Source organism: Pectinophora gossypiella, chromosome 18 (genome assembly GCF_024362695.1).
Source record: "Pectinophora gossypiella chromosome 18, ilPecGoss1.1, whole genome shotgun sequence".
Lineage (NCBI taxonomy): Eukaryota > Metazoa > Arthropoda > Insecta > Lepidoptera > Gelechiidae > Pectinophora > Pectinophora gossypiella.
This window is the reverse complement of record NC_065421.1, coordinates 8,635,626-8,662,438: the sequence shown is the minus strand read 5'-3', so window position 1 is coordinate 8,662,438 and position 26,813 is coordinate 8,635,626. Positions and strand designations below refer to the sequence as shown.

Here is a 26,813-nt window from a genome sequence, read left to right as displayed (position 1 = left end):
TGCTAGCAAAAAAATTGTAATGAGTTCGTTCGAAAAACGTCCCTTGACACATTATGTAACGCGAACGAACACCCTGGAATCTCATACTTCCCAGTGCCGTATTACATTCGCGAGACTGTTTTCTAATTTCACACGCGAGTGCGTGTTAGAAAACTATGAAATTCGATTAGGAGTGGATACTGGAAAAATACATTAAATATCAAGGCATGCATGGAATCAAGGCATGAAAAGGTGACATGAAACAGAACTTTTTCATTCGTAGGTGGCCTTTACAATTCTGCGAGTATAAATTATATGTGTATAAAATAAAAACCTTTTGAATAGGTCGTCCGTTAACGATGCTGAAAAATGAAACGCGTTTCATTCAGCCGCGCTCGTCCCTCCTACAATGTGAATCGTACAATATTGGGATGGGCGAGTAAGGTCGCCACTATTCATATATTGGCAGTGGTTACTGCTTTATGTTCATCAATTCAAATAATATAATGAAGAGGCTACGTTAACATCCGCGTATGTGATGAATCTGCTAGTAACATTAATTACATATTATTATTGTTATAAAATGTTATTCTCTGGGTTACGTAAAATCTACATAAATTGTCTAGAACCAAATTTTGTCCTTCACTTCTTAGTGAAGTATCATCTTTGATAAAATCTACCCAAGCATTGTGTAGCTAGTTGTAACTTTATACATTTCTTAAATATTCTAGCTTGTATTACAGAATCTTAAGACTACATGAGTGTATTGTTTTATTCGTAGACGCGCTAGTTCGGCAACGATTGTATTTCATTGGCAAATGTGGCACCACCCTGCGCCCCATATAGGTAAAAATCAAATTTTAGCGATCTCTACCTACCTATATAATAGTATACTTAGAGATTTTTGTATATAGCTCGGTATTTAACTGAGGCTTAATCTCGACTTAATACATTTTCAAGGGTGATTTTCATTTCCTGTGTGGTTTTGAAACGAACCTAATCTACCTGACGCTGCTTTCGCCTTCCAGATCTTCGGTGTCTGAGCCTACGCGTTTTGAATTCGGTTATTTTTTCCCCAGAATATTAACTTAAGACGCGAATGCCAAGAGCAGTACGGCAACTTGAAAGTTGTATTCTAAGTACTTATAGCTCTGAACACCCCCATAACCATAAACTGGCGCGAATTTATGTATTTTTTTAATTACTTGTAGAGATATATTATTTTATTATAGTTCTTCATTTGTCGAATGACTATTTAGTTGGCCGTGTTGTATTGAAGTGAATCGAAAGCTGAATATCTAAAGTAGTGAAGAGGATCTCGTAGCGGTAGTTCAGGTGCGGCGTGTGCCCGCGGATGTGGAGGTAACCTTGGCGAGATGAGCGCGTCTTGAAGCGTGCGTGTCCTTTGACACAATTGCGGATGCGCCCAATTGCCGCGGCCGTTATCGAACCGCGCTAAACACCGCGCAAGGCTGCACTCACGCTTTGCACCTAGCACGTAAAACCTAGCCTAGCTCCTACAAGTACTAACGAGCAAGTACATTTCGTAGAAACCAAATACATTAAACGACAACAGGGTATTTGACTGGGTCAGATAAATTATAAAATGCTAATCTAAAAATAGAAGCTAATCTAAGATGATCAAAAATCAATCTAATTTTTCATTTCAATGTATTTTCGAATTTTATTTTTGAATAAAAAAAATAGTCAACTAAGTAACAATGAGTACGTCGCGGAGGTCCGTGTTGCTCTATGATTATGACGTTTGACAGCTTTTATTGATGACGTCACAGGACACAAATTCCATAGAAACTCCAAAGAAAACTTTCGTTTTCACGTTTCGTAAAAAGTAGCCTATTCGATGTACATTGCGGAGAGTGTGATTAGAAACATTTTGGAGCTTTATGTTAGTTAAGCAACGAACATCCAATTGTCGATGTAATTTACAATTGTAAGTTTTAAGAATAGGCCCCAGGACTTGACCATTAACATGGTACACTTTAGTACCATGTCACATTATAACTGATTTGACATAGTGAGACATTGGATTCAATTTATCAAATAAGTTAATGTAACATGGTTCTAAAAGGTATCCATGTTAATTCTCATGACCATATAACATAATGCCTATTGGGAGAATCTAAATTGAGTCAATTCAATAATGGCTGTAGACAACTTTTATCTTGGTATTCATGTAAAATTATTAGACAACGGTGCCAATTCTGGAAGGTTGACAGTTCCAAAACTAGCTCTATTCCTCTTCATATTGATATCAGAAACGGTAGATTTTGTCATTTAAGAAGCTAAAAATAAATTGTATCTCAATCTTATTCCGATGTTGAGTTTGAAATCACGACTATCATCAACGTAATGAAGTTCATCTATTTGTGAAGTAGAATCTCCACAATAGGGTGTTAGAATTTATATAATAATATCTTTCAATATATATTCTATGTATATTTTAAGTGGTAGCATTTCTTTTATGGATAGTAAAAATATCTTCCTCTTTTTTTTTTTTTTTTTTTTTTTTTTTGAATTATATCTGCAATCAGTAAGCGTCCGTTTGTGTTACTATGAGCAGATGAGCTGAAGGCAAACTTGACAAATCTTCCTCTTTAAAACCAAATCTGTATGTATGAAGGGCAGCTTACACAGCATAGAATTAGTATAAATAAGTATCAGTGGTTATAAAATGCACCATTCTATTTCAAATTCTATTTATTTTAAGGGTGAGCAACAACTATGTTTTAAAATTATATTTATTTTTTGTGAACCTTTACTTTCATATTTTAAAAAACTTCATAAGAAAGATAAATCTAAAAAATATACACACCAGTCGTATAAATCTAGAAAAAGGACCAACAATATTGGATAAAATGACAATCATAATCCTACTAAATATTTCAAAATTAAATTACTACTAACAAAAACATTTTATTTGCTATTATAGAAACAAGCCATTACTATTATTTTAACTAATTTAAACCTTAATATTCAATTATTATATTAAACAAAACAAAAGAATGATTGATTTTAAATAATAACATACCTAGTTACAAAAATAATTGCATTAGGTCCTTTGAAAAATTTAATTTTAAGTTAGCTTAAATTTTTATCATATATTTGTTTATTATAGCTTCAGGTAAATTATTAGTATTCAGATAGATGTTCTAACCTGAACAAGAACAAGATATTTTTCGTTAATTTGAAATGGGAATTTGTTAAGTAGGTACCTACCTACTTAAAGATAGATTTTTATTAATTTCGGACCTTTTCAAGGGTGCAGATCAATAATACTGATAATTAAAGTAAGGTTTAATTTCTTATAAGAAACACTAAAATAAATTTTACGACGATACGTTTCACTAAATTTGAATTTTCTAATAAGCCGCTAACTCGAAGGTACTTTGTCTTTCGGTTGCAATTTCATGAATAAAAACTGCATCATTTTACCACAGTTACTTGTCTCATGTGGGAAACATAAACGTTATACCCGCAGGCGATGCTAGGAAGTAATAATTGTACGAAAGTAATAGTAAAACTCAGCAAAAATAATTCATAATAGAAACCGACTCCAGGGCGTGGTCTTTTATAGTAGCAAATATTGAATAAAAATACAACCAGACCTAAATAACATTACCAAATGAGAAAGTTACAAACCCCACAAAATAGGAACAAATTTCAGTCATAAATGTATTGAAATACTAAAGTAATTATAAAATAATAGGAATACTTACGTCAAGAGACTCCTTAGACGCCATTTTTCACAAACAAATTGACGTTTTGACGAAATCGATAACAGTCGTGTTCAGATCACGATTTGTTTGCTTAGATAATACGTTAAAATGAACAAGTATGTTTCTTGAATAAGAATAACATTCTAATAGCTCTCTCAGATTTATCAACAACGTTAAAAAAGATGTTAAAAAAGCACACTGGTTTTGATAATGTTCGGATACACGCTTATGAAATGTATTTTTTTATTTTACAGATAATAACAACCGGCTCGATGTCACGACATTGATATATTTATTCTGGTTAATCGTGCTATTTCCAACTGTTTTCGATTTGGAACAGCAGGGGGTTGCTTTTGGAAACATTGGCGTTAAAATAGGGTCGGTAAATTCAGACTAAATGTTACCCTCAGCTTAATGGGGAAAAAAATATAAAAAAAATTGACCGCTGTCAATCATCCGTCTCTTTCGTTTTCGATGCATAAGAAAATGACAGGTATGATAAAATAAAATTAGGTGTCTTCTGGAATAAGCACCAAGTGTCATTATCTAAGCGAGTCATAGAAGACACGTCAAATTAATTAGATTGTCAAAATCGTCAAAACAAAAGGCAAACTTCAATATTTGCCGAATTGGCTTTTCGCTATAATTATCTACTTGTATAATAATAATCGTTTATTTTATTAAATAATGATTGTATTTATAATTCAATTTGTATTTAATAGTGTTAGTTGAAGTTCAACGCCACTTATAGCTTGGTTTATGTGCACAAAATGTGTGGAGTGTAGCCGCATAAAAACTCATATCGGCAAGAAAGAGGTAAATTTTGTTTTATTACTTGCGCTTATCACCTCAGTTCACTGTAGTTTCAATTAATGTGCAACATGGATTTACCGTTTTCGCAAATGTTGAAATTGTTGAAGTATTTTTGTTCTTTTTTTGGAGGTACCTATTGGATAATTCAAAAAGTTTATATATTGCCTTTCTGTACTATTATCTATTTGTTTTATATAAAATTAGATAAAATAAATATACTGTTTACCTGTTTTAAACCCTATAAGCAAAAGACAAATTTTTAAATTTTATTTTGTGGTACCCAAATTACCACCTTTTTTGCTCAGAGAAAAAGCAATTTCGTAAAGTTTATACCTAACAACTGTGCATTAGGTTTATACCGCATTGCGCGGCGCGACGCGACGAAATATTCTTTCTATTATTTCTTATGAATGTGGTGAAAAGATTAAAGAGAAACCATATTGTATAATATAGGAGGCTGTGATACTGCTCCTGACTAGTCCTGGCACATCATTTTTATTTAAGAAACAGAGCTTATAATCTTGTGGACTGATTGTAGTTTAAAAATTTAAACAAACTATTTCTTATGAATTAAAACATGATAGAATTGCCTTTAAATATTATTTAGCTGCACAGTTTTTTTCTAAAATTATACTAAAGCTTGAATTTTACCATCTTCTATATTAGCAGTTTATAATGTTCACAAAATTCTATCTCAGGTGTTTCTCTAAGAAGAGCCTTCAATATGAGGATCAGAAGGCTGTCTGCTGTGTTCTGGTCTGTGAGCATCCTCGCCTTCATCTTCATACTGTATGTGGTCACTGACTTAAGCTTTAAACTGCCAAGTATCAGGCCGGCTGGTCCCGATTTTGATGATGTAAGTAGGTATTTTTTAACTTTCCTACCTAGGTAAAGTAAGTTGTTAGTTTTGTAAATCATTTTGTGTGCCATACAACAATACACATCTATTAGATATGGCTACAAGCTCGGACACCACCAGGGCAGTCAAAGTTCCGATACTGTGTATCTGAACTATTGTCGATAACTTCTAAAGATAATGATAGTGCTATGAGCATTGTAAACTTTTCTTGTCACAGGTATCATGAAAGGTATGAAAAAGTACCTAATTAGAATAAGAAATTTACATAAAATTGTTTATGTTCCTTTTAACTTTTTAGAGCAAATGGTCAAAATTTGAATCAAAGTTGCGACGCATAGAGAATGAGTTGATGCAACATGAGACTGTGGTTGGTGAGATCAAATCAGCGGTGAGTCATATGGTGGATAAAGTTCCATATAGGCCTCCGCAAGTTCGACTCACTGTTGAAAAGAAGAAGAAGAAGCATAGGGAGTACACAGCAGTAGGACAGGAGCCACCAATCAAAAAGTCAGCAGAGAGCCCAGATGTGTTGCTGGAATTACCAATCAAGCTCAACATTTCATCGTGCCCGATACAGAAAGAGTCTGTACCCAAATCGGATGTACAGGTACTGTATACAGAAATGCATATTTTAATGTAATCATTGGTTTTAAATTTAGCTGCATCCAGTGCATCCTCATTTTTAACTAGTTCCTCTTTTTTGTACTATTTTGTTTTGATAATTGGTACTATTCATTGAGGTTGGAATGGCCTTCCAGCCAAGTCGTTATGCCATTTGCGGCGAATCTACAATAAGTCACATAAAAAAAAGACAACTCTCCCACAGATACTGCCGTACTGGATATAAAAGGTGATTTTTGCCACTTGCTACTTCTGTTTACTAACAATCACTTAGACTATGTTATAATGGGATAGGTTTCCAAACTTAAAAGCTAAATGTAATGACTAATGAAACAGTGATCTTGATTGTCATTACATTTTATTGTTGTGTATGTAAAGGGCATTTTATTTTTTTTGGAATCAAGACTTTAAAAATACATGTTTTGGTAAACCATGTTATGGTTCCCATGCTACCTCAACAGCTGTAGGTATTGCTAACCGGAAGGTGTTATGATAACAGTGAAAACATAGGGAGTATCATTATTTAATTAGATCTGGATATACCACTCTGAAACGAATAAATATGTATCATTTCATTTCAAGGAGTTAGTCGAAGGACATGAGTCCTAGTACGGCTAAATAGACTACTCTCTGCGCCATCCCACTCGCGTCAGACAGAGTACTGCAGGGTGGAAGGCAAGAGGGAAACCACTGCCGTATTTTTTTTTATTGACGCCATATCATTACGATATCAAAAAATTCGGGAACAGATCCAGTATCAGAATGCTGCGCTTGCGTGGTCTTTGCGAGATGGTATTTGAAAATGTATGACAAACATTTTCATTTCAGATGCTCTCAATGTACGAGCGGATAATGTTTGATGACGTGGACGGCGGGGTGTGGAAACAAGGCTGGAACCTCGAGTACAACGACAAACAATGGAACCAGGCCAACAAGCTGCAGGTGTACATCGTGCCGCATTCCCACAACGACCCTGGTATGCAGACACCACATGCACCACATACACACATAATGGCATAGTCAGAGGTACATCCATCGTAAAATAATCTAAGTACTCACTCCTCACCGAGCTTTCTGTTAGACCGACGTGATGGAGTCGCATTTGCCGTCTATAATATTCGAGCCAAGCCGAAGCCGTGGTAGCCCAGTTGGTAGAACGCTTGCCTCTCACTTTGAGGTCGCAGGTTCGAATGCAGCACAGGCCCAAACCAATGATTGTCGAATTTGTTTTCGAATTCATATTTGTTCACATGCTCAGCAGTGAAGCTAAACATCATCAGGTTACCCACATTACCATGAAATGCATTTTCGGAGGTATGTGACCTAACTTGTATTGGGCTGGTTTTCCCTTCGCGGGTTGGAAGGTCAGATAGGCAGTCGCTTCTGTAGAAAACCAGACCTGCCGAAACTTCAGATTAGGTAAGCGGACACTGTGAAAAACGGACACTGTGAAAAACGGAATAATGCTAGGATGATGATGATGAATAGTCGAGCCAACTGTGAAAATTGCATAGAAAAATTAATAACTCATTGGTGCTAGTCCGGTACCGGTTCTCGTTTGAAAAGCACGCTGGTGTACCACTTGGGTTAAACAGTCGAAAAGCCAAGCATCTTTGCTAGAATCCTTTGGGAGTTGGACTGGTTGGGGTTCCACCAGAAGTTGGAATTGGGTTGGAACTCCAGCGCGCCGCAGTAACGAAGGCAGGGACGTACTCCGCACAGGGACAGCTCGCGTGAGGTCTCAAGCAACGTGGGGCCGTGGATCAAGTGTTGTGTGTACTGGTGATGAGTTCAGCATACCACAGAGTGATCCCCCGCCCGCGCGAGCGACTCGCTGTGATGGTTGTTTTGACGTTTGTCCCGCTCGCCTCATCAAGTTTCGTATTAATAAATAATTACGTTAAAAGAGCAATTGGCTGTGCTTTATTGTGTTCATCAAATTTTGTATTGATTTTTGTATTGATATGAATTTGCTCCGTCAATATAGTTAACTATATTGACGGAGCAAATTCATATGTAATTTAAAAAATATCTTTATTCAGTAGGTAAAATAGTTACACTTTGAATCGTATTTTTGTACATAACGGTCGTCCCATCCGTCTAAAACTACTGCTGTTTCTCACAACCTGTATAGCCGGGGAAAAGAAGCTGCAAGAAAAACTACGGCACAAGGCCCGAGACGTTCTTTTTTTTAAATACTGTTATACAATTTAGTAATTTGGCTGCCTAATATCAGTTCCCAGGCAGCTAATCCCATGCATTCATATCTTAGGTAATCAATAAAAAGTACCTTATAATAATATTTTTTACAAATTTTCTGTTTAAGCGAATTGCTGGACATTATTATGTCAAAATTAATGCACACACATGGTACTGGGAGCGTTCTGGGAGAGAAACTTTTTGTAATGGGCGACATTTAACAGAAATTCGGCGCATAAAAAGTAATGAACGCAGTTCTATAGGAATCGAGGTCCAAATTCTACCCAAGCACCTCATTAGCCATCTGTAACTACGGCTAATTACTCTCTCCCTTAGATTTGGAAAGTTATTTTTACATTAGGGAAAACAAAAAGATGGTAATAATCTAAACTAATATTTATGAAAGCCGTAAAATTCCAAGTGTATAAGAAGATAATGTCGCACAGGTGAACAATAGTTGCGGTGTACAGTTGTAACCAATTAAGATTGTAACTATAACCAATCGACAAGTGCAATGTTAGATAAAGAACTAAGCAGAGTGCATATAGTGCATTTTGTCGGTTTCTTATTAGCGACAGAAGGGTCGAAATAAATGAATTTTAATGTTGTTATAGGTATACTTATAGGATTACTGTCTTTCACTCACCGACACATATTATGTTATATATATATATATATATATATATATATATAAATATATATATATATACACATACCCCCCCCCCCGCATACTTACACTCATATACTCATCAGTAAACTGTAATTGGTAATTAATTTATTTGCTTATTGTTTTCTTTTCTTTTTTTCATTCCTTTATTGCTGCGGTTGGAACCGAAAATACCAGTTAAAATGTACATATATGTAGGAGGTGGATACTCCTGACAAGGTAAATTTATTTGCCTACTAGGAGATCCCAATTTATTGTAATTATGTTTATTTGGTTTAAGCAATAAATTGCCAAAAAAAAAAATTGCTTGTTTGTGCCTAAGTTCATGTATGTCTTGAGATGCTCCATTTTTCGCGGTCCTGTGCGTACATCACGCGTTCCTAATGCCACTGCTTTCTAACTCCTTGATTTCAGATGACTTGCTTCGTTTTTACATTTGGCTATAAATTTATGTTGATTTAAGAACTACAATGAAAACGTTGGCCGGAAGGCAAGAGGGAAACCACTGCTCATTTTTTCTCTAAAAAGTAGCATGAAGGATGCTACACCTATACATGATGTGAATGAAAACATAGGTTTTGATACTTGCTGTCTACTGCCCAATTTAGTCGAATTCTACCATATGCACAGGCTGACAAGTAGATGAACCCATTCCCTGTCAACATTGCATCTCATTACTCCCATTCTAGCAAAGCTGTAGTAAAGTCATGAACACGAGTTTTATGTGGCAGCTGTAACTTGACGAATGAAACCTTGTTGTTGACAATCAGGTCATCTACTGCCAAACAATGGTTTCACAAAAGGAGTTATTTCATATTACGTAACAATGCAAATCATTCATAAACAAAAGTTGGATAAGCTGTCTCGTTGATTTATCAAGCTATAGAATTGATTTACATATGCTATAAAATGTTGTGCTAGTTTTATAATAATTGCATACAACGATGCCAATTCGGGCGGACATATTCGGAATGAAACGTAACTTTCTTTTAGTTTGACAACTCTCAAACTAGTGCCGTGTTTCACTTACAATAAGTGCAAGAAAGAGGTAGAGCTTAGTCATGACAAATTAAGTTAAAATTACGTTGGTGGTTTTCCGGACTGACACCAATATACAAACATGAACTCACGCCCGTGATCCCTAAGTCTTTCAGTCGGTTTTGACAATCTTCTTCTATCGTGAATTGTGGTACAATATTACTTATATCTATACTATAAAAAACTAGTTCCACACATTTCATCCTTTATTTTGAGGACGGGACATTTAGGGAAAGGGACTTTCTGAAACCAGAGGCCATTTTGGGAAAGGGACATTATGGACCTAAACGCTTTTAAATGGTATACGAATATATATCAAGTTCAAGCTATTATTAGGACTCTTATAAGGCCTCCGTGGTCCAGTAGTTGACCGTCGGGCTCACGTTACGGAGGCCACGGGTTCAAATCCCGGTGGGGATATGTCAAAAGCCTTACTGATGTTACTCTTACTGATGTAAGTTAGTAGTCGTTACATGAGCCATGTCAGGGGCCTTTGGCGGCTCAATAAAATCCCTGACATCAGTGTTGGTGAGGTTGGTAATCCACCTCACCACCCACTTGATAGGAGTAGAAGAAGGACTCTTATGATCAACAACTCGTGGCATTTCCAGGTTGGATAAAAACCTTCGAGAACTACTACAAGACGCAGACGAAGGCGATCTTCAACAACATGGTGGAGAAGCTGGCGGAGGTGCCTGGTCGCAAGTTCATCTGGGCGGAGACCAGCTACTTGGCGCTGTGGTGGGCGCTCGACGCCAACGACCAGACCAAAGCCGCTTTCAAAAAGTAAGTCACTAATAGTCCTAAATACGGCCTTCGTGGTCCAATGGTCCACCATCTGGAGGGCCCAGGATCGGAACCCCGTGGGGACATATCATAAAAATCACTTTGTGATCTCTAGTTTAGATAGGAGTTAGGACATTGCCGGATCACCCAATTGTCCGAAAGCAAGAAGTGGTTCAGAGGGCACCTTAAGCCGTCTATTTACTAATTAAGTGATGATGATGTGATCCAGTCGATTTCGGCTACAGCGACTGCTTCAACTCCGACGTTCGTGTGCTCGCATGTGGCTTATATAGCCAATCTTATTGGAAAAGATCCTCGTACATAGCGGGCATGTGAGCACACCATTCACACTAAGTATGCACTCGTTATATATCTGATGGGCGTTCCACTATCCGCCACCTGTGGACCCCGTATTTATAGATTAGCCTTTTATAATTTGTCTTTGACCGAGGTGAATACCCAGTAGAGAAACGTGGTAAAGTATTTTGCATATTCGATAATTTAAACAGATTTTATTATAAATTGATGACAAAGTATCCAGTAGTTTGCGCTTCCAAACGTCGAGTCCAATCTCATTACTGAGCAAAGTGCCCGGTTACATTCTTATCTGCAACGTTTTATGACACTCGTAAAACTACTTCACTACCCCAGCTGCTCTCGCTACAGTTTAACATAAAGTTATACAGGGTGTTAGTGCATCGTAACGAAAACTTTGAAGTATGATTCAGATTCCATGATTCGTAGTCGATGTCAATCGGAATTTTACGTCGCAAAAGTATGGAACTGAAAATAATTAAAAAAAACACTAAAATTTCCATGAATTTTCAGACTCGATACTCATGCTTACGGAATGTCAGTGCGCGTTGCAAAATTCATGGTTTTTTTATTATTTTCAATTCTATACTTTTGTGATAGAACATTCCACTTGATATCTACTCAGAATAATGAGCTGAATCATCCCTCTCAATATTCGTTACGATGTCACTAACACCCTGTATTTGTACCATACGGCTCTTCTTCCAACGCGCTTTTAAATTTAATTAAATAACAAACAAACAAACTAAATAAGAATGTAATAAAATATAGGAAGTCAAAATTAACGATTCATAAAAATGAATTCATGTTATTTTCATGTATTTTAGTTTAAAAGAATAAAAAATAAATTGGTAATAAACAGATTATATAATTATAATGGTACTAGCTTTCTGCCTGCGCCTCCGGGCTTCAGTTATCGCGCGCGACACGTATTTCTTTTCCACCCATTATTCATCTCCTTAACAGGTGATTTCCGGGATAAACAATCCTATATTCTTTAAATATACTTTAACAAAATAAAAAACGAAGACGGGTCTAATTAACGTCATTATAACAAACAATCTGTTTTCATCGTTTTCAGCCATCTTAACTTTACATTTTTTTTATGAACTAGACGAGATCCTGGGAATTTCGGGATTGATATTTCGAATCCCGCGGGATCTCGAACTTGCGATTTGGAGTCGGGATTGCATTCCCTAATTGCTACATTTGTTATATTCCAGGCTTCTAAACTCCGGCAACATAGAGATAGTGACGGGCGGGTGGGTGATGAATGACGAGGCCAACTCCCACTGGTTGTCAGTCGCCCAGCAGCTCACCACGGGTCACCAGTGGCTACTCCACAACTTGGAATACGTACCCAAGAACGCCTGGGCCATAGACCCCTTCGGCCACTCCAGCACGCAACCATACCTCCTTAAATTGGCCGGGTTTGAGAATTCTGTGATACAACGAGTACATTACAGAGTGAAGAAGGAACTGGCAATGAACAGGCAGCTTGAGTTCAAATGGAGGCAGGCGTGGGGTAAGTTTGAAAAAAAAAAAGAAAAGAAAATTGCATGTTTAAAACGGTGTCGCATAAATATGTTGTTCTGCTCTAGCTGGTGTGTAGAGGATGCTAAAGAATACGGCGATTGAGTTGACCACGATATATTTTCAATAGAAGCACACAAAAATTACAAATTACGTAGCAGGTGATTGTAGAAGAGAAAAAGTATTGCCATATTAAACATAAAAAAAAGATTTGTTGGATGTTGCTAACACTAAGCATTTACTATCCCGCTATACCATATAAAACTAAATATCTCCTCTACCCAATTGAACCGCCAAAGGCACCCCCCCACCCGTGCTACGCACTTACATCAGTAAGTAGTAACCGGGACATTTTTTAAGCAACGTAGTAAGTTAAATATATAGTAAAATATTCTCACATTCCTTGTACGTTTCAGATGGTGTCGGAAAAACAGACATGTTCACACATATGATGCCGTTCTATTCGTACGACGTGCCACACACCTGTGGGCCGGACCCTAAGGTAAGGAGACCCTTAACAGGCCTTTATTTAGATACTACCGAAGCAGGTATCTATTGTATGGGTCTGAAATAAACAAATAATTACCCCAGGCTACTAGCCCAAAACCCCTCCGGACTCGTGGTCGCACCAGGTTGTCACACCAGTATGACAAACAGGAATTTTATTCTTGTTTGTCACACCGCTAACAATACAACACCTTTTATCACACCATTGTTAGTGCGGAGAATATCCCTATGATAAAAAATATATCGATATTTGCCATGAGGCATTATATTTGTGCATAGAGATTAATTATGTTTAATAGCGCATTCTTTTTGTTTATTCCTATCTTCTATCACTGGCGACCTAATGGATTTTTCCATAATTGCCAGTTTTTTTTTTATTTGATAATAAATCATATTATCGCATTAACTACTTGGCCGGACAAATGGGGAGTGCTGAAGGCTCTAACCCGGTACAACATTTAAAACAACAGGCCTGAGGGTGCCCAATTGGGCGCGAACCTCGGCTCAAGGCGTCGTCTGAGAGGAAGAATATTTGAAAGAATTAATCGACCCTAGTGGGTCGATAGCGATAAGTTTCTGTTAAATAAAGTATAATTTCGTAAATAAAATCAATTTTAATTTATATGCCGATAAACACAGCACTACTAGTAATGACAAGTCAGGATAAAAGGTGTTGTATTGTTAGCGGTGTGACAAACAAGAAAAAAGTTCCTGTTTGTCATACTGGTGTGACCACGAGTCCGGAGGGCCCAAAACACCTCTGCCAACGTGTAGTGAGGCAGCTTTTTTTGACGTGACTTATTGTAGATTTGCCGCAAATTAATTAACTACTTGGCCGGACGAATGGGGAGCGCTGAGGGTTCTAGAGTGAAGCAGCGTGGTGGAATACGTATTATGTCTGGGGAGGCCTCAGCAGTGCATACATCAACTTACACCTACTTCCCACCGCATAAGCAGAACTATCGAATTCTATTTGCTTCGATCTTGACACTTCTCTTGCTTACTCCACATTCATCAATTGTTTCATACACTTACGCCGGTTTTCAGTAGATCGTACTAAGCCTTTTCTAAGGACATCTCAATTTGGTCAAAGTACGTCCTTCTAGGTCTTCCTCTGGCAGCCCTACCAACAACCTGCGCTTTCGTAATCCTGTTATTTATGTTATGTATGTCTTCAGATATGCTGTCAGTTCGACTTTAAACGGTTGCCAGGCAACGGAGTCACGTGTCCGTGGGGAATACCCCCGAGGAAGGTCATCCAGAAAAATGTTGAAGAGAGGTGAGACTATTTACGTATCTATCTGGAATTTGCGTGTCACCTCTTGATGATCTTAATGAAACGGTTCTTCCGGTAAAAAAAGACATAGTTCTTTGATACTCATTGGGTGGCATTTCTTTAGAAGCTTCTGAATTTCAAGATGCAAGGAACTCTACAACTTACACTCTTCTGTCATTTGTTCTGTCTACATTTGTGAACCATCAAAGTATAGCTTTCTCAACATCCGTCAACATTATCTACATTTTTTTACTGAACATTTTGTTGTCAGATCGTTCCTGATCCTGGACCAGTGGCGCAAGAAGGCCCAGCTGTACCGCAGTAACGTGGTGCTCGTACCACTCGGAGACGACTTCCGCTACGACCGCGCCAACGAGTGGGACAACCAATATCGCAGCTACGAGATGATCATGTCTTACATCAACAACAACAACGACTTGAACGCCGAGGTATCGTTCGTCAATCCCTACTAAAATTGTAAATGCCAAAAATGCGGTATAGATGAAATTTGGTAATGAGATAGACCTCGAAAAGAACGTAGGGCAGTTTTTATCCCGGCAATCACCTCCCAAGGGGATGGAAAATGGGTGAAAAAAACGTGTCGCGCGCGAGTATTGCAATCCACGCCGAAGCCCATGAACATAACAAAATCTAACAGACAAACCATTCCAGGTACAATTCGGTACCCTAGAAGACTATTTCAAGGCGCTCCACGCGGAGGTGAAGGCGTCCGAGTTCCCTGTGTTGTCCGGAGACTTCTTCACATACGCGGACCGCGGCCAGCACTACTGGAGCGGATACTACACCTCCCGCCCCTTCTACAAGAACATGGACCGCGTGCTACTGGCTTATGTCAGGTAAGGGCCTTCGCTACGGCGAATTTTTGTAGCGATGCCATCGCGCATATTCATACCCCAGGCCCCCCCCGCACCTTAACCTAGTTGAAATTAAAAAAACGATATGTACCAGGGCGGCGGAGATCATAACGAGCCAGGCGGCGTCCACCGCGGCGGTACCGGCGCTGTTGGCGCTTCAGCTGCGGGACCGCGTGGCGCACGCGCGACGAGCGCTCGCGCTGTTCCAGCACCACGACGGCGTCACGGGCACCGCGCGCGACGAGGTGCGCGAGGACTATGCTAAGAAGTAAGCTTCATTATAACAACATAACATACTTGCCTGAAACCGCGAATGTACGACGGTAGGCAGAGTTGTATAGATACATCCACTCCTCGCCAGCTGATATATTCACGTCCCTTGAAATAGAAGGCGAGTCTATTGCCATTAACGGACACAAATATGTGTAAACCATGGAAACCATGTAATATCAATTATCTATGATCCAAACATGATTCATGTACTAGCCACCTCACAAAACAGAAAGCCAATTACAGGTGATCACCAATATACGTAACAAGAGCTGCAGTCAGTTGACATCAAGAATTACAAACCGGACTCCAAAATATTTGGAAAACAATAAAAACAAATCGATTGAGAATTGAGATGACAAAAAATTGTCCTGACGTCTCTAGAGACTTGCTTTGCTACTAATTGATTAATACCATGCAAAGATCCGCTTTGGGCGGAAGGCAAGAGGGGAACCACTGCTCTATTTTTCCCTAAAAAGTAGCATGAGGAATGCTACACCGCCTAGAGCGTGGCTCTTAAATTATATACAACGGTCTTTCTTCCAGAATGCTAGCAGCAATAAAGGACAGCCAATCGGCGATCCAACAAGCGGCGTACTTCCTCCTGAAACAGCCGCCGATCATCGACAAGACGCAAGAAGACGTGTTCTTCGACGTTGACGACATATGGCAGCGACACGATGAGATCCCTTCGAGGATCACTATCACTTTGGACGTGATGTCCCCTGCTCGTCGGCTGGTCTTATATAACGCGCTGGCGTTCAAACGGACTGAGATACTGACTGTAATTGTCTCTACGCCGCATGTTGAGGTTAGTTTAGATATATATAGTTTTGGTTATAGGTTTGTTTAGGTTAGGTTAGTATAGATATTATATATATATGTCGGAGTTAGTTATGAATTAAGAAGAGAAATTGATCAAATCGGAAAATACAATGAAGTTGCAACACTTCCATCATGAAGTTGCAACGCTCTGACGTCAGGTGGCGTACGAGCAGAGCGGGGTGAAGTCGAGGGAGTCACTACAGAGTCGTCGTGTCGAGCGGACGTGCACTGCCGTTCTAGTCGGGCAGTCTACCGCGAACCATCGTCTTGAGCGGACGTGTCGAATAATTACGATCGGAACGTGGAGTGCTATAGTCGCTCACCTATAACTTGTAGGGACGTCAAGAAAGTGTGATCGGAAAAGAGCACCTAGCAAGTACGTTCACATGTCCCGATGATTCGGTCCGAATGTTGGAACCATGGGTGGTGGAGGGCCCCTTCGCGCTAACGTCCTTATGCGCGCTAGATAACGAGAGACTGTGTAACCGTTACGAATACCGTGACGTTGCCGTGAGTGTGTACCTTATGCTGTGACTTTATTTAATCGTGATACAAAAACTATGTGGAAGTAAATAAAATGATTGTGATACTGATGACGGCCATTATTGTCTTCTAACGCCCACTCTTCTAACGCCCACCCTCCATTATGATGATGATGTTACGACCGACACCGACCCACTGCTACGACATCAGAAGTGGGATTAGTGAACTTGGATGAAGACAACGTGATGTGACGTTCACAACAAGACAATGCAAGTTTCGATTATCACAATCAGAAGAAGATTATGATGATTATCACATTCGTGTGACCACGTGATGAAGATGTAGTCTACAGCCATGCCTGAATTTGGAGATGGACCTGAATTTGAAGTGACCTGGACCTTGTTAATGATCGACATCACTACATGCCGTAAGATATGATGGGGTGAACATCACAATATTTCCGTAATGTATGCAGTCGTGTTTGGAAATTATGGTACCTCAACTTGGAAACTGTTATTACGGTGAGTCGTTTTCATACTGGAACCTTATTGTTATTGATTTCATTGCTATGTGAATGTTCGTTTCTAATAATGAGGAAATTGATTTTTTAAAAAACAAAATTGACGAGACATATTGTGTCAATCCGTGTCAATCATACCGCGTTTTCCAATCTGTTTTCATCATTGTCAAATCTTTGTATTTTGGTTTAAAAATATTTCGAATTGGTGTAGACACGCTTAACCTGCGTGGTTAAAGTTGTATTTTCTCACTCCAAGCGGGTGGAGGTTAGTCATGATATGATGTCTTGTTAAATAACGTGTTTTGTAATCTACCGTCATTCATCAAATGTTTCAATATTCAACATTCTTTATTGTAATCTTTTTAAACTGATTGAAAGAAAGTCATGTGAATACGATAATACAGTGAATTCTTTTGTTTCATGTCATAACTTGCCACGTGGTTCGGCAACTGGTGGATTGCTAGCGGCGATGTAAGTGGTGCGGGCTGAGCTGTAGCCGTGCAAAGTGACGACATCATGGCAGCACGTTGTATACCAGCCGGACTTGCTGAGCTGGTGCTGTTGAAGACCTAAACCATGTCACAAGACCAGTGGTTGATCTTTTATTGGAAATTCTTATAAGTCCTGGTGAGTCGTATCTGTTTTACCTGATTTGAAATATGGGAAGTTTTAATAGGATACAAACGAATATAGTGGTCGGGGTGTCGCAAAAAGGGTCCCATACAAAATTAGGACTTAGAAAATTGAAAAGAAAGTTGTCTTTTGTTAAATTTAGTTAAATTGGAAATCGTAATGAAGTGAAGTAAACATTGCGAAGTAAAATGATTTGGATTATGATTACTTAAATGAAATAGGCTTAGAAAATGCCCGAAACAGTAAATCATTAGTGAGAAAATTGGAACAAAACATTCTATGATGATCATACCGAATTGGTAATTGTTTAAGTGCGGTAATATTTCCTCGAGGTGTTGGTCGCTACATTGTGACTTTATGACTTGTGTGTGTGAGAGCAGGGTGCTCTGTCGTTTTGTGGTCGTGGACCATGGTGGCCATCCCGGGAGGGGATGTTGTGACTTATGACTGTTTTGTAGCGTAACCGCAGTTTGGGGAGGAATATTACAGTCTGTTGTGCTTTGCAGTAGATGTGTAATGTTGGTTGATTTAATTGAGCAATGAAAGCTATGATTGACCTGTTTCGGAGCAACTCTGATAGGAAGCTGCGCACTTGTAGTGTTCGGGGCTGCAGCCACTTTTGTGCTGCTCGTCTTAGAAACTACAGGTATGCGGTCGAGGCCTGGATGTCATGTTGACTTTGTATTTGGTCATGACATTGTACCTGAATCTAAGTCAAGTTGACCTCCGGTAGAATTAGTCGAACTGCACAAATTAGAAATTAGTGATATAAAAGAAATTGTGTAACGCATTGACCACTATTCTACCAACTAAAATGTAAAGTTCGTGTGCTGGCTGTGTTGAGATATCGTCACTTGGTGTAAGTGGCATGAGTTGCTGTCGCTCGATTTAGGTGGCAGTGACGACTGTGTTGGGATATCGTCACTTGGTGTAAGTGGCATGAGTTGCTGTCGCTCGATTTAGGTGGCAGCAACGACTGTGTTGAGATATCGTCACTTAGTGTAAGTGGCATGAGTTGCTACCGCTCGATTTAGGTGGTAGTGACGCCTGGTTGTGAGATATCGTTACTCAGCTGATTTTAGTGTAAATAGTAATTGGATTTTCAAGTTTGGTTGTTTATAGTGTGTGAATACTGGTCAATGGTCCGTGTATTGTTAGTTGATGATTTATCATGATGTAATGTGAGCTCATGTAGAGTCACAAGTAGAGCTGATGTAGAGACACAAGTAGAGCTCATGTAGAGACACGAGTAGAGCTCGTGTAAGAGTCACAAGTAGAGCTCGTGTAGAGTCACAAGTAGAGCTCGTGTAGAGTCACAAGTAGAGCTCGTGTAGAGTCACAAGTAGAGCTCGTGTAGAGTCACAAGTAGAGCTCGTGTAGAGTCACAAGTAGAGCTCGGGCAGAGTCCTTTATAGAGTCTCATGTTAGGTCAGGAATGACCGAGCGAACTTGGATACTGTGCTGTGGTACATTGTTTCAGATTAACACACGAGGACGTGTGTCACGCAGGATGGCCGTGTCGGAGTTAGTTATGAATTAAGAAGAGAAATTGATCAAATCGGAAAATACAATGAAGTTGCAACACTTCCATCATGAAGTTGCAACGCTCTGACGTCAGGTGGCGTACGAGCAGAGCGGGGTGAAGTCGAGGGAGTCACTACAGAGTCGTCGTGTCGAGCGGACGTGCACTGCCGTTCTAGTCGGGCAGTCTACCGCGAACCATCGTCTTGAGCGGACGTGTCGAATAATTACGATCGGAACGTGGAGTGCTATAGTCGCTCACCTATAACTTGTAGGGACGTCAAGAAAGTGTGATCGGAAAAGAGCACCTAGCAAGTACGTTCACATGTCCCGATGATTCGGTCCGAATGTTGGAACCATGGGTGGTGGAGGGCCCCTTCGCGCTAACGTCCTTATGCGCGCTAGATAACGAGAGACTGTGTAACCGTTACGAATACCGTGACGTTGCCGTGAGTGTGTACCTTATGCTGTGACTTTATTTAATCGTGATACAAAAACTATGTGGAAGTAAATAAAATGATTGTGATACTGATGACGGCCATTATTGTCTTCTAACGCCCACTCTTCTAACGCCCACCCTCCATTATGATGATGATGTTACGACCGACACCGACCCACTGCTACGACATATATATATATATATAAAATATATATATATATATGTATATATATATGTATGTATATATATATATATAATATATATATATATATATATATATATATATATATATATATATATATATATATATATATATATATATATATATATCTATACTTATATAAACACAACTGTAACCATCAGGAAGGCGAAACGGCCTCATTGATACAATCTGAAACAGCAATATCGTTTGCTATTTGACATTTGCGCTTATACCTAAAAGTAAGTGCGCATTGTCAACAAATGCAGGTGAGATTGTGATCATATCTTCAAAAAAAATGTCATAACTTCCAGTCAGCTCTGGATCCTTCCTGACACGCCCCTGACAGTCTCGCAAAGTGATTTTTTGTTAGACCAGACAGTCTCCACGGGAAACTGAGCCCAGGTGTTCCGGATTGTGAGTCATACGCTCTACCGCTGGACAACACCCAACGGAGGCCGTGTTGTTTATATATAATATGTGGTATTTGTAGGTGTTCGATGGTGAAGGCTCGCCGATAATGGCTCAGATCTCGCCGGTGGTGACAGGCGAGCACCGGCTGGCCATCTCCGCGGGCAAGTACCAGCTGTCGTTCCCGGTCACCGTGCCCGCGCTCGGCCTCGTCACGTACTCCGTCGCGCTCCGAGACAGCACCGCTATCAACAAGTAAGATATTATAAACACTAATTGATCCGACCCTTCACTCGTTTTCAATGGATATAAAACAGCGCAAGGATGTAAAGTAGGTGGACACCTGAGTTGGATCGGAACATTCTTTGCACGACCTAAATATTGATGAAAAGGAATTCTCAAATGTTGCACATGAACGTCTCATCCGCTTAAAACTACTGCAGCTTCTCCACAACCTGTATACCGGATTGTCGATCGCTGTAGCCAAACAAAAAAGTAGCTGCAGGAAAATCGTCGCCACAGAGCCCTAGAGGTTCTTAAAAAAAATCTTAGAAATAATTTTAAAAGGACATTTGGTCTTACGACTTTAAATATCAGTATATGTTTTCCCTACAACCAGGTACACGTCATACGCGCGCGTCCGCATCTACAACGCGGACTACTGGGCGGTGGAGCTGCCGAAGATGTTCGCGGTGGAGCAGGCGGCGGCGCGGCTCGCGGCCGACGTGGCGCTGCAGGCCGGGCAGGGGCCGCGGCTGCTGCTGGACCCGCGGGGGCTGCTCAAGGCCGTGCACAACCCCGGCAGGGAAACCACGCCGCTTAACATGGAGTTTGTGCTGTAAGTTCTAATATTGCCTACGAGATCCCACTGCTGGGCAAAGGTTGCTGCTGTAGGGGCTGTAAGTTATATTTTTATAATAAAAATGAGACAAACTAACACACGAGCATAGAATAAGGAATAATACTACGTATAGAACGGCAACTCTCCGCTTTCTCTTATTTTGGCATTAATTACTTGGCCGGGTGAATGAGCACAGCTGAGGGCTGTCACCTGGTAAAGTTAAGAGAACAGGCCTGAGGGTGCTCAGTTGGGCGCGAACTTCAACTTAGGGCGTCGTCTGGATTATATTTGAAAGAGTGAACCGACCTTAGTGGGTAGCGATATGCTGCTAATGCGTAGCCTCTGATTGCTTGATTTTTAAAGAAACTCAACTCCGTACTCGGCCACATTCATGGCGCTAAACATGCAGGCAGCTGGTCGTCTCCTGATGTAATGGTCTCAGCAGATTGTGGAGCAGTTTGCCTCCACCATCTGCTGAGACCAGTTTCTCATCATGCTCATCGATGGTGCAAATATCGTTAATTGCTGTCCGACATACTAACCTTTGTCTATTTGGAATTGCAGATACAAATCCCAGAACACTCCGGACAACAACAGCGGCGCGTACCTGTTTATCCCGGAGGGGCCGGCGAGCCCCCTGAGTCCGGACGCGTACCCTGAGATTGTTATCACTGAGGGCCCTCACAAGGCCACGGCGTATACTTCGCTGCTTGGCCCGCGCGCTGCTGAAGTGCTATTGGCGGTTAGTTGTCACGCGTTCTCCGATAAAGGGGGTTATCACGGAATTTGATATCCGATATCCAGTATCCTTCGTCACCAATTAAAAGCCCCTTTTATGTTTGAATATCAAATGTTTATCAGGTGTTTAGCAGTGCGAAAACCCACATTCTCGAGACATGCGTTTCGGAAGTATGTGGGTTGGAAGTTCAGACAGGAAGTCGCTTCTGTAAAAATCGGACCTTTCAAATCTTCGGGTTAGGGAAACAGACCCTGTGAAAAACGGGATAGCTCTAGGGAGATGATGATTTTGTAATAGCCGGTGAACAGAATTTTTCGATGTTTTCTCTTGATAATACAGCACCTTAAAGCTCCAGGTGTCACTGTGGTCCTGTGTGTCACCGCTAGCTTCTCAAACGGCAAGCGCCGGTTCGAACCTCGGACTTGCACGAATGAGTTATTAATTTAAGTACAGTTTTCACTAACACAGCGATACGGCTCACCACCTTCCACGTTAGGTCTAACAGAAAGCTCGGAGAGGCGTGGGTACTTAGTTCTGGATGTACTTCTGACTACCCCAATCGGGATATAGTCGTGAGCTTATGTTTATGTATGTGACTAAAAGCCCCCTTTCCCTCGACAGATAACAGTGTACAACAACCCGTCGCTGCCACAGACCGAGGTGGAAGTAAGCTCCACGGTGCTGGTAGACCCAGCAGTGGACGATATAGAGCTGGCAATGCGGCTGTCTTCTCGCGTACATAATGAAGATGTCTTCTACACAGACCTCAATGGCATGCAGGTGGGATATTAATATTTATAGTATTAAGTCTGTTTATCTCCGCGAACAGACTCAGTGGTTCAGTGGATGAGCGTTGTGCACACAGTCCGGAGGTCCCGGGTTCGAATCTCGGTGGGGACAAATCACTTTGTGATTCCTAGTTTGGTTAGGGCATTACAGACTGATCACCTGATTGTCTATAAGTAAGATGATCCGATTTTTATCTACGTCTTTTTAGATTTGAGTACGTCACATGCTTCTGTGTCTAGCTGTTGAGGCATGAAAAGGTGTCTGAAGAAAGATATATTTCAAATAAAGTATAGAGGTGTTAGTGACATCGTTACGAAAACATTGAGGGATGATTCAGACCATTATTCTGAGTAGTTATCAAGTGGAATTTTCCGTCGCAAAAGAAAATAATTTAAAAACACAAAAAAAAATCCAATTGATATTAACTCAAAATTATGGTCAGCAGTCGTTACGGTGTTACTTCTTCTTCTATCGTGTGGGTTGTGAGGTGAATTACCAACCTCATCAACCCTGGTGTCAGGGTTACTACTGAGCCGCCAAAGGCCCCTGACATGACTCATATAACGACTACGTATTTACATCAGTAAGTAGTAACCGGGACTAACGGCTTAACGTGGCTTCCGAAGCACGGAACGGTGTTACTAACGCCCTGTATACTTTCAAATGTATAATACTGTAATCGTATTGTTGTAGATGATCAAACGTCGCTACTTCGAGAAGCTGCCGCTGCAAGCCAACTTCTACCCGCTGCCGGCCGCGACATATATCGAGGACGAGGTGACGCGCCTCACCGTGCTCACCTCCACGCCGCTCGGCATGGCCGCCCTGCAGCCTGGACAGATCGAAGTAAACATTACATAATATTCATACTTATATAAACTCACACCCGTTATGTTTTGCATGTGAACAATAAATAAATATATACAGAGTGTTAGTGACATCGTAACGAAAACTTTGAGGGATGATTCACACCATGATTCTGAGTTCATATGTATATATGTTCACTATGTTTGTCTCAACCCACAGATAATGCAAGACCGCCGCCTGAGCCGCGACGACAACCGCGGCCTCAACCAGGGCGTGCTGGACAACGTGCGCACGCGGCACACGTTCAAGATCATCGTTGAACGGGCCAATGAACCTTGCACGGTAAGTCCTGACTTGCCATTGGTCACTGGGCGTTTGTAAAGTTTGAGAAACATTGGTTAATGCTAGTCTAGAAACAACACAGACACACATAATAGTGCAAACATAGGTATTTTAGTTTTAGCATTTTTTTGCTTTTGAATGTATTTTCAAGCCACAATAGGCGGCCTTATCGCTAATACAGCAATTTCTTCCAGATAACCTATAGGTAGATGAAAAAGTTATATAAGTAGCGGGTTTGTAGTGACATTTTACCGTTCCAGAAGCGTCCGCCAGCAGAGCACCCCAGCGGGCAGCTGTCCCTGGGCGCGCACGTGGCGCAGCAGCTGGCGCTGCAGCCGCTGGTCACCATGCACTACAGCGCGCGCCACGACGCGCCGCGCGCCGCCTACAGCCGCCCGCGGCCCGCCGCCGCCGACCTCGTGCTCGCTGCCTTCCACTCGCATGCGCTCTCACAGGTGCGCTCACACTTTATCAACCCTTTTAGAAGCCACCAATTAGTTGTCGTTATTGTGTCTAGCTGTTGAGGCATGAAAAGGTGTCTGAAGAAAGATATATTTCAAATAAAGTATAGAGGTGTTAGTGACATCGTAACGAAAACATATGGACCTTCGTCCCAGCAGTGGGCGTCGTACGGCTGATGATGATGATGATGATTGTTGCTACAGCTACTCGTAACGATGAATTACAGCGCGCGTGACGGTACACTACAACCCACGTGACCATGCGCTACAGTGCGCGTGACTATGCACTACAACGTATTCAAAACTCATAAAAGCCTCTTATGACTTAACATGATATATAATAATGTCAAAAACTAATCAGCGTAATTATGTTGAATTATAATTGTTAATTTTGTTACCATTTGCAGACTAAGGATGGCAAGAAAATGAAGGGTATAGGCTTGACGTTCCACCGGACGTACCTGGACACCTGCTTCGGAAACAAAAGCATCAGCAAGTTTTATCCCATTGGAGATGGGCAGGTGAGGAATTCTCTGAGTTTGTTGATAATAATTATCCTGTTTTATTTAGCTGACGTGTACTAGGTGCTAGGAAGCCACTTTTCTCTAACTAAAGTTGCGCTGCTCAGGGGCACCGGTGACATACTTTCGACGTCGACAACCCACATCCGATTCGTCGTATTTACAATACAATTCACAATTATTTATTGTACAAAAGCAAAATTATTTCTGATGTCTTTAGTAAAGGCACACCCCGGATACTTCTGTAGTGTGTATGGGTGTAGTGCTAAGATCGTGTACGGGTTTCTAGGAGCTCTTCAATCATACACCTTTTATGCAGCACAATAGCTATAATCTTCCAAGTTCACCACAACAATCAGAAGGTACAGAAATAGCAATGACGAATCTTCAATCGACGCGAGTTGGATAACGTTATACAAAACAACATGCAATAGCGGGGGTTAGAATGCGAGACGTAAGTTAGCCGCGAGAGGTGCGAGGCAAAGCGACGTGCGTTCAGCGCAGAGCGTATCGGGCGACTGGCGCGGACGCCGGTGGTCGAATGCTACTCCCGCGCGCCGCAGGAACGAAGGCAGGGACGTACTCCGCACAGGGCCGGCTCGCGTGAGGTCTCATGCAGTGTGGGGCCGTGGGTCAAGTGTTGTGTAAACTGGTGATGAGTTCAGCACACCACACTTCATACAAAAAGCCTCGTTTTATACAGACACTATACATTGACGTTATCGTACACGCGCAGAACAGAAGACTAAAGTAAGACCGTGGGGTTGAAGCAAACCTAGCTCAATCGTTGGTGGGGAGAGGAGAGTTGCCATATAAAGTATTATTCCGTATTCTATAATAAAGGTTCAGACTTATTTTTTTTAAACAACCTGCGTCGATTCTGCGGAATTTATTCTTATAAATTCCAACAGGTCCTCACTTTTTTGCATCTTATCATCTGATTCCAAATATAATTTCCGCCAGGTGCAACTATCAGACTTCATCGACATCCAGCCGGGGCAGGTGTACGAGAGTTCTCTAACGTTCGCGCAGTCTCGAGACAAGCTCGCGAGCGGGGTGCTGACCCTATGCCCCATGGAGGTGCGCTCCGTCTTCGTCAATCAGACGCGACAACCCTGAGGGCAACCACACACCATGATAAAACGAGTGACGCTCCGAAGGAGCTAGGAATCAGTGAAACGGGTGGTTTTTATAGGACTTTTGTTACTAGCGGAGGTTGACGTGATTTTTGAATAGATTTTTAACTGACATGCAAGACTGTAATTGTTAAATATCATTTTGTAGAAGCAAGAAATCTGCTTTATTTATCAACGAATTTTTAATTCGAATATTAGTGCTGCCTTCAGTTGTCAGGTTTTCGCCAGTTGTAAATAATTTACCGTCAAACGGTAAATTATTGAGGATTGTTGTTAATTCGAATATTAGTGCTGTCTTCAGTTGTCAGGGAAAACCTGACAACTGAAGGCAGCACTAATATTCGAATTAAAAATTCGTATACCTATAGTTGTGATTGCAGATTGTATCCAACGATTAGCGCGATCAGAATGTCTTGAAATTTTGTTACATTTTACATTGGGTACTTCAGTACTTCTCATGTTATCGGGTATTTGAAATCGTTGCACACTTTTGTAACTCCAAATGACATCTTAATACCATGTATAAATACTACAAATATATTAAGGCGCTGTGAAAGTGTTGTGGGGATAGACTTTGTAAATGTAACGAAAATAATTTAGTAATCGTACGCACAGTGATATTTTTGTATTGTTTATTGGTGGAAACTGTCAGGCCGACTTAGCACGAGAGC

The 26,813-nt window shown here is 40.7% G+C and overlaps 2 protein-coding genes across 6 annotated transcripts in view; one reads left to right on the top strand and one right to left on the bottom strand.

The window, feature by feature from the left end:
- LOC126374825 (sodium/potassium-transporting ATPase subunit alpha) overlaps positions 1-3,819 on the bottom strand; it is a 49,992-nt gene extending 46,173 nt beyond the window's left edge. For 2 of the 5 annotated variants that reach the window (XM_050021549.1, XM_050021550.1), the window contains exon 1: positions 3,717-3,782. In XM_050021549.1, coding sequence (XP_049877506.1) covers positions 3,717-3,740 — 24 coding nt within the window. In that variant the 5' untranslated portion in view covers positions 3,741-3,782. Of the gene's footprint in view, positions 1-3,716 lie in introns of all 5 variants that reach the window. The other 3 variants (XM_050021553.1, XM_050021554.1, XM_050021548.1) reach the window with 3 other exon arrangements.
- Positions 3,820-4,315: 496 nt separating this feature from the next.
- On the top strand, positions 4,316-26,445 carry LOC126374824 (alpha-mannosidase 2). The gene is made up of 21 exons (XM_050021547.1): positions 4,316-4,532; positions 5,228-5,385; positions 5,687-5,995; positions 6,838-6,985; positions 10,525-10,699; positions 12,238-12,539; positions 12,964-13,049; positions 14,233-14,333; positions 14,602-14,779; positions 15,003-15,187; positions 15,300-15,473; positions 16,022-16,286; positions 20,589-20,761; positions 21,126-21,344; positions 21,912-22,089; positions 22,708-22,866; positions 23,569-23,721; positions 23,902-24,024; positions 24,285-24,479; positions 24,893-25,006; positions 25,970-26,445. The coding sequence occupies exons 2-21, from the start codon at positions 5,254-5,256 to the stop codon at positions 26,123-26,125; spliced, it is 3,525 nt and encodes a 1,174-aa protein (XP_049877504.1). The 5' UTR covers positions 4,316-4,532; positions 5,228-5,253; the 3' UTR covers positions 26,126-26,445.
- The last annotated feature ends 368 nt before the right edge of the window (positions 26,446-26,813 follow it).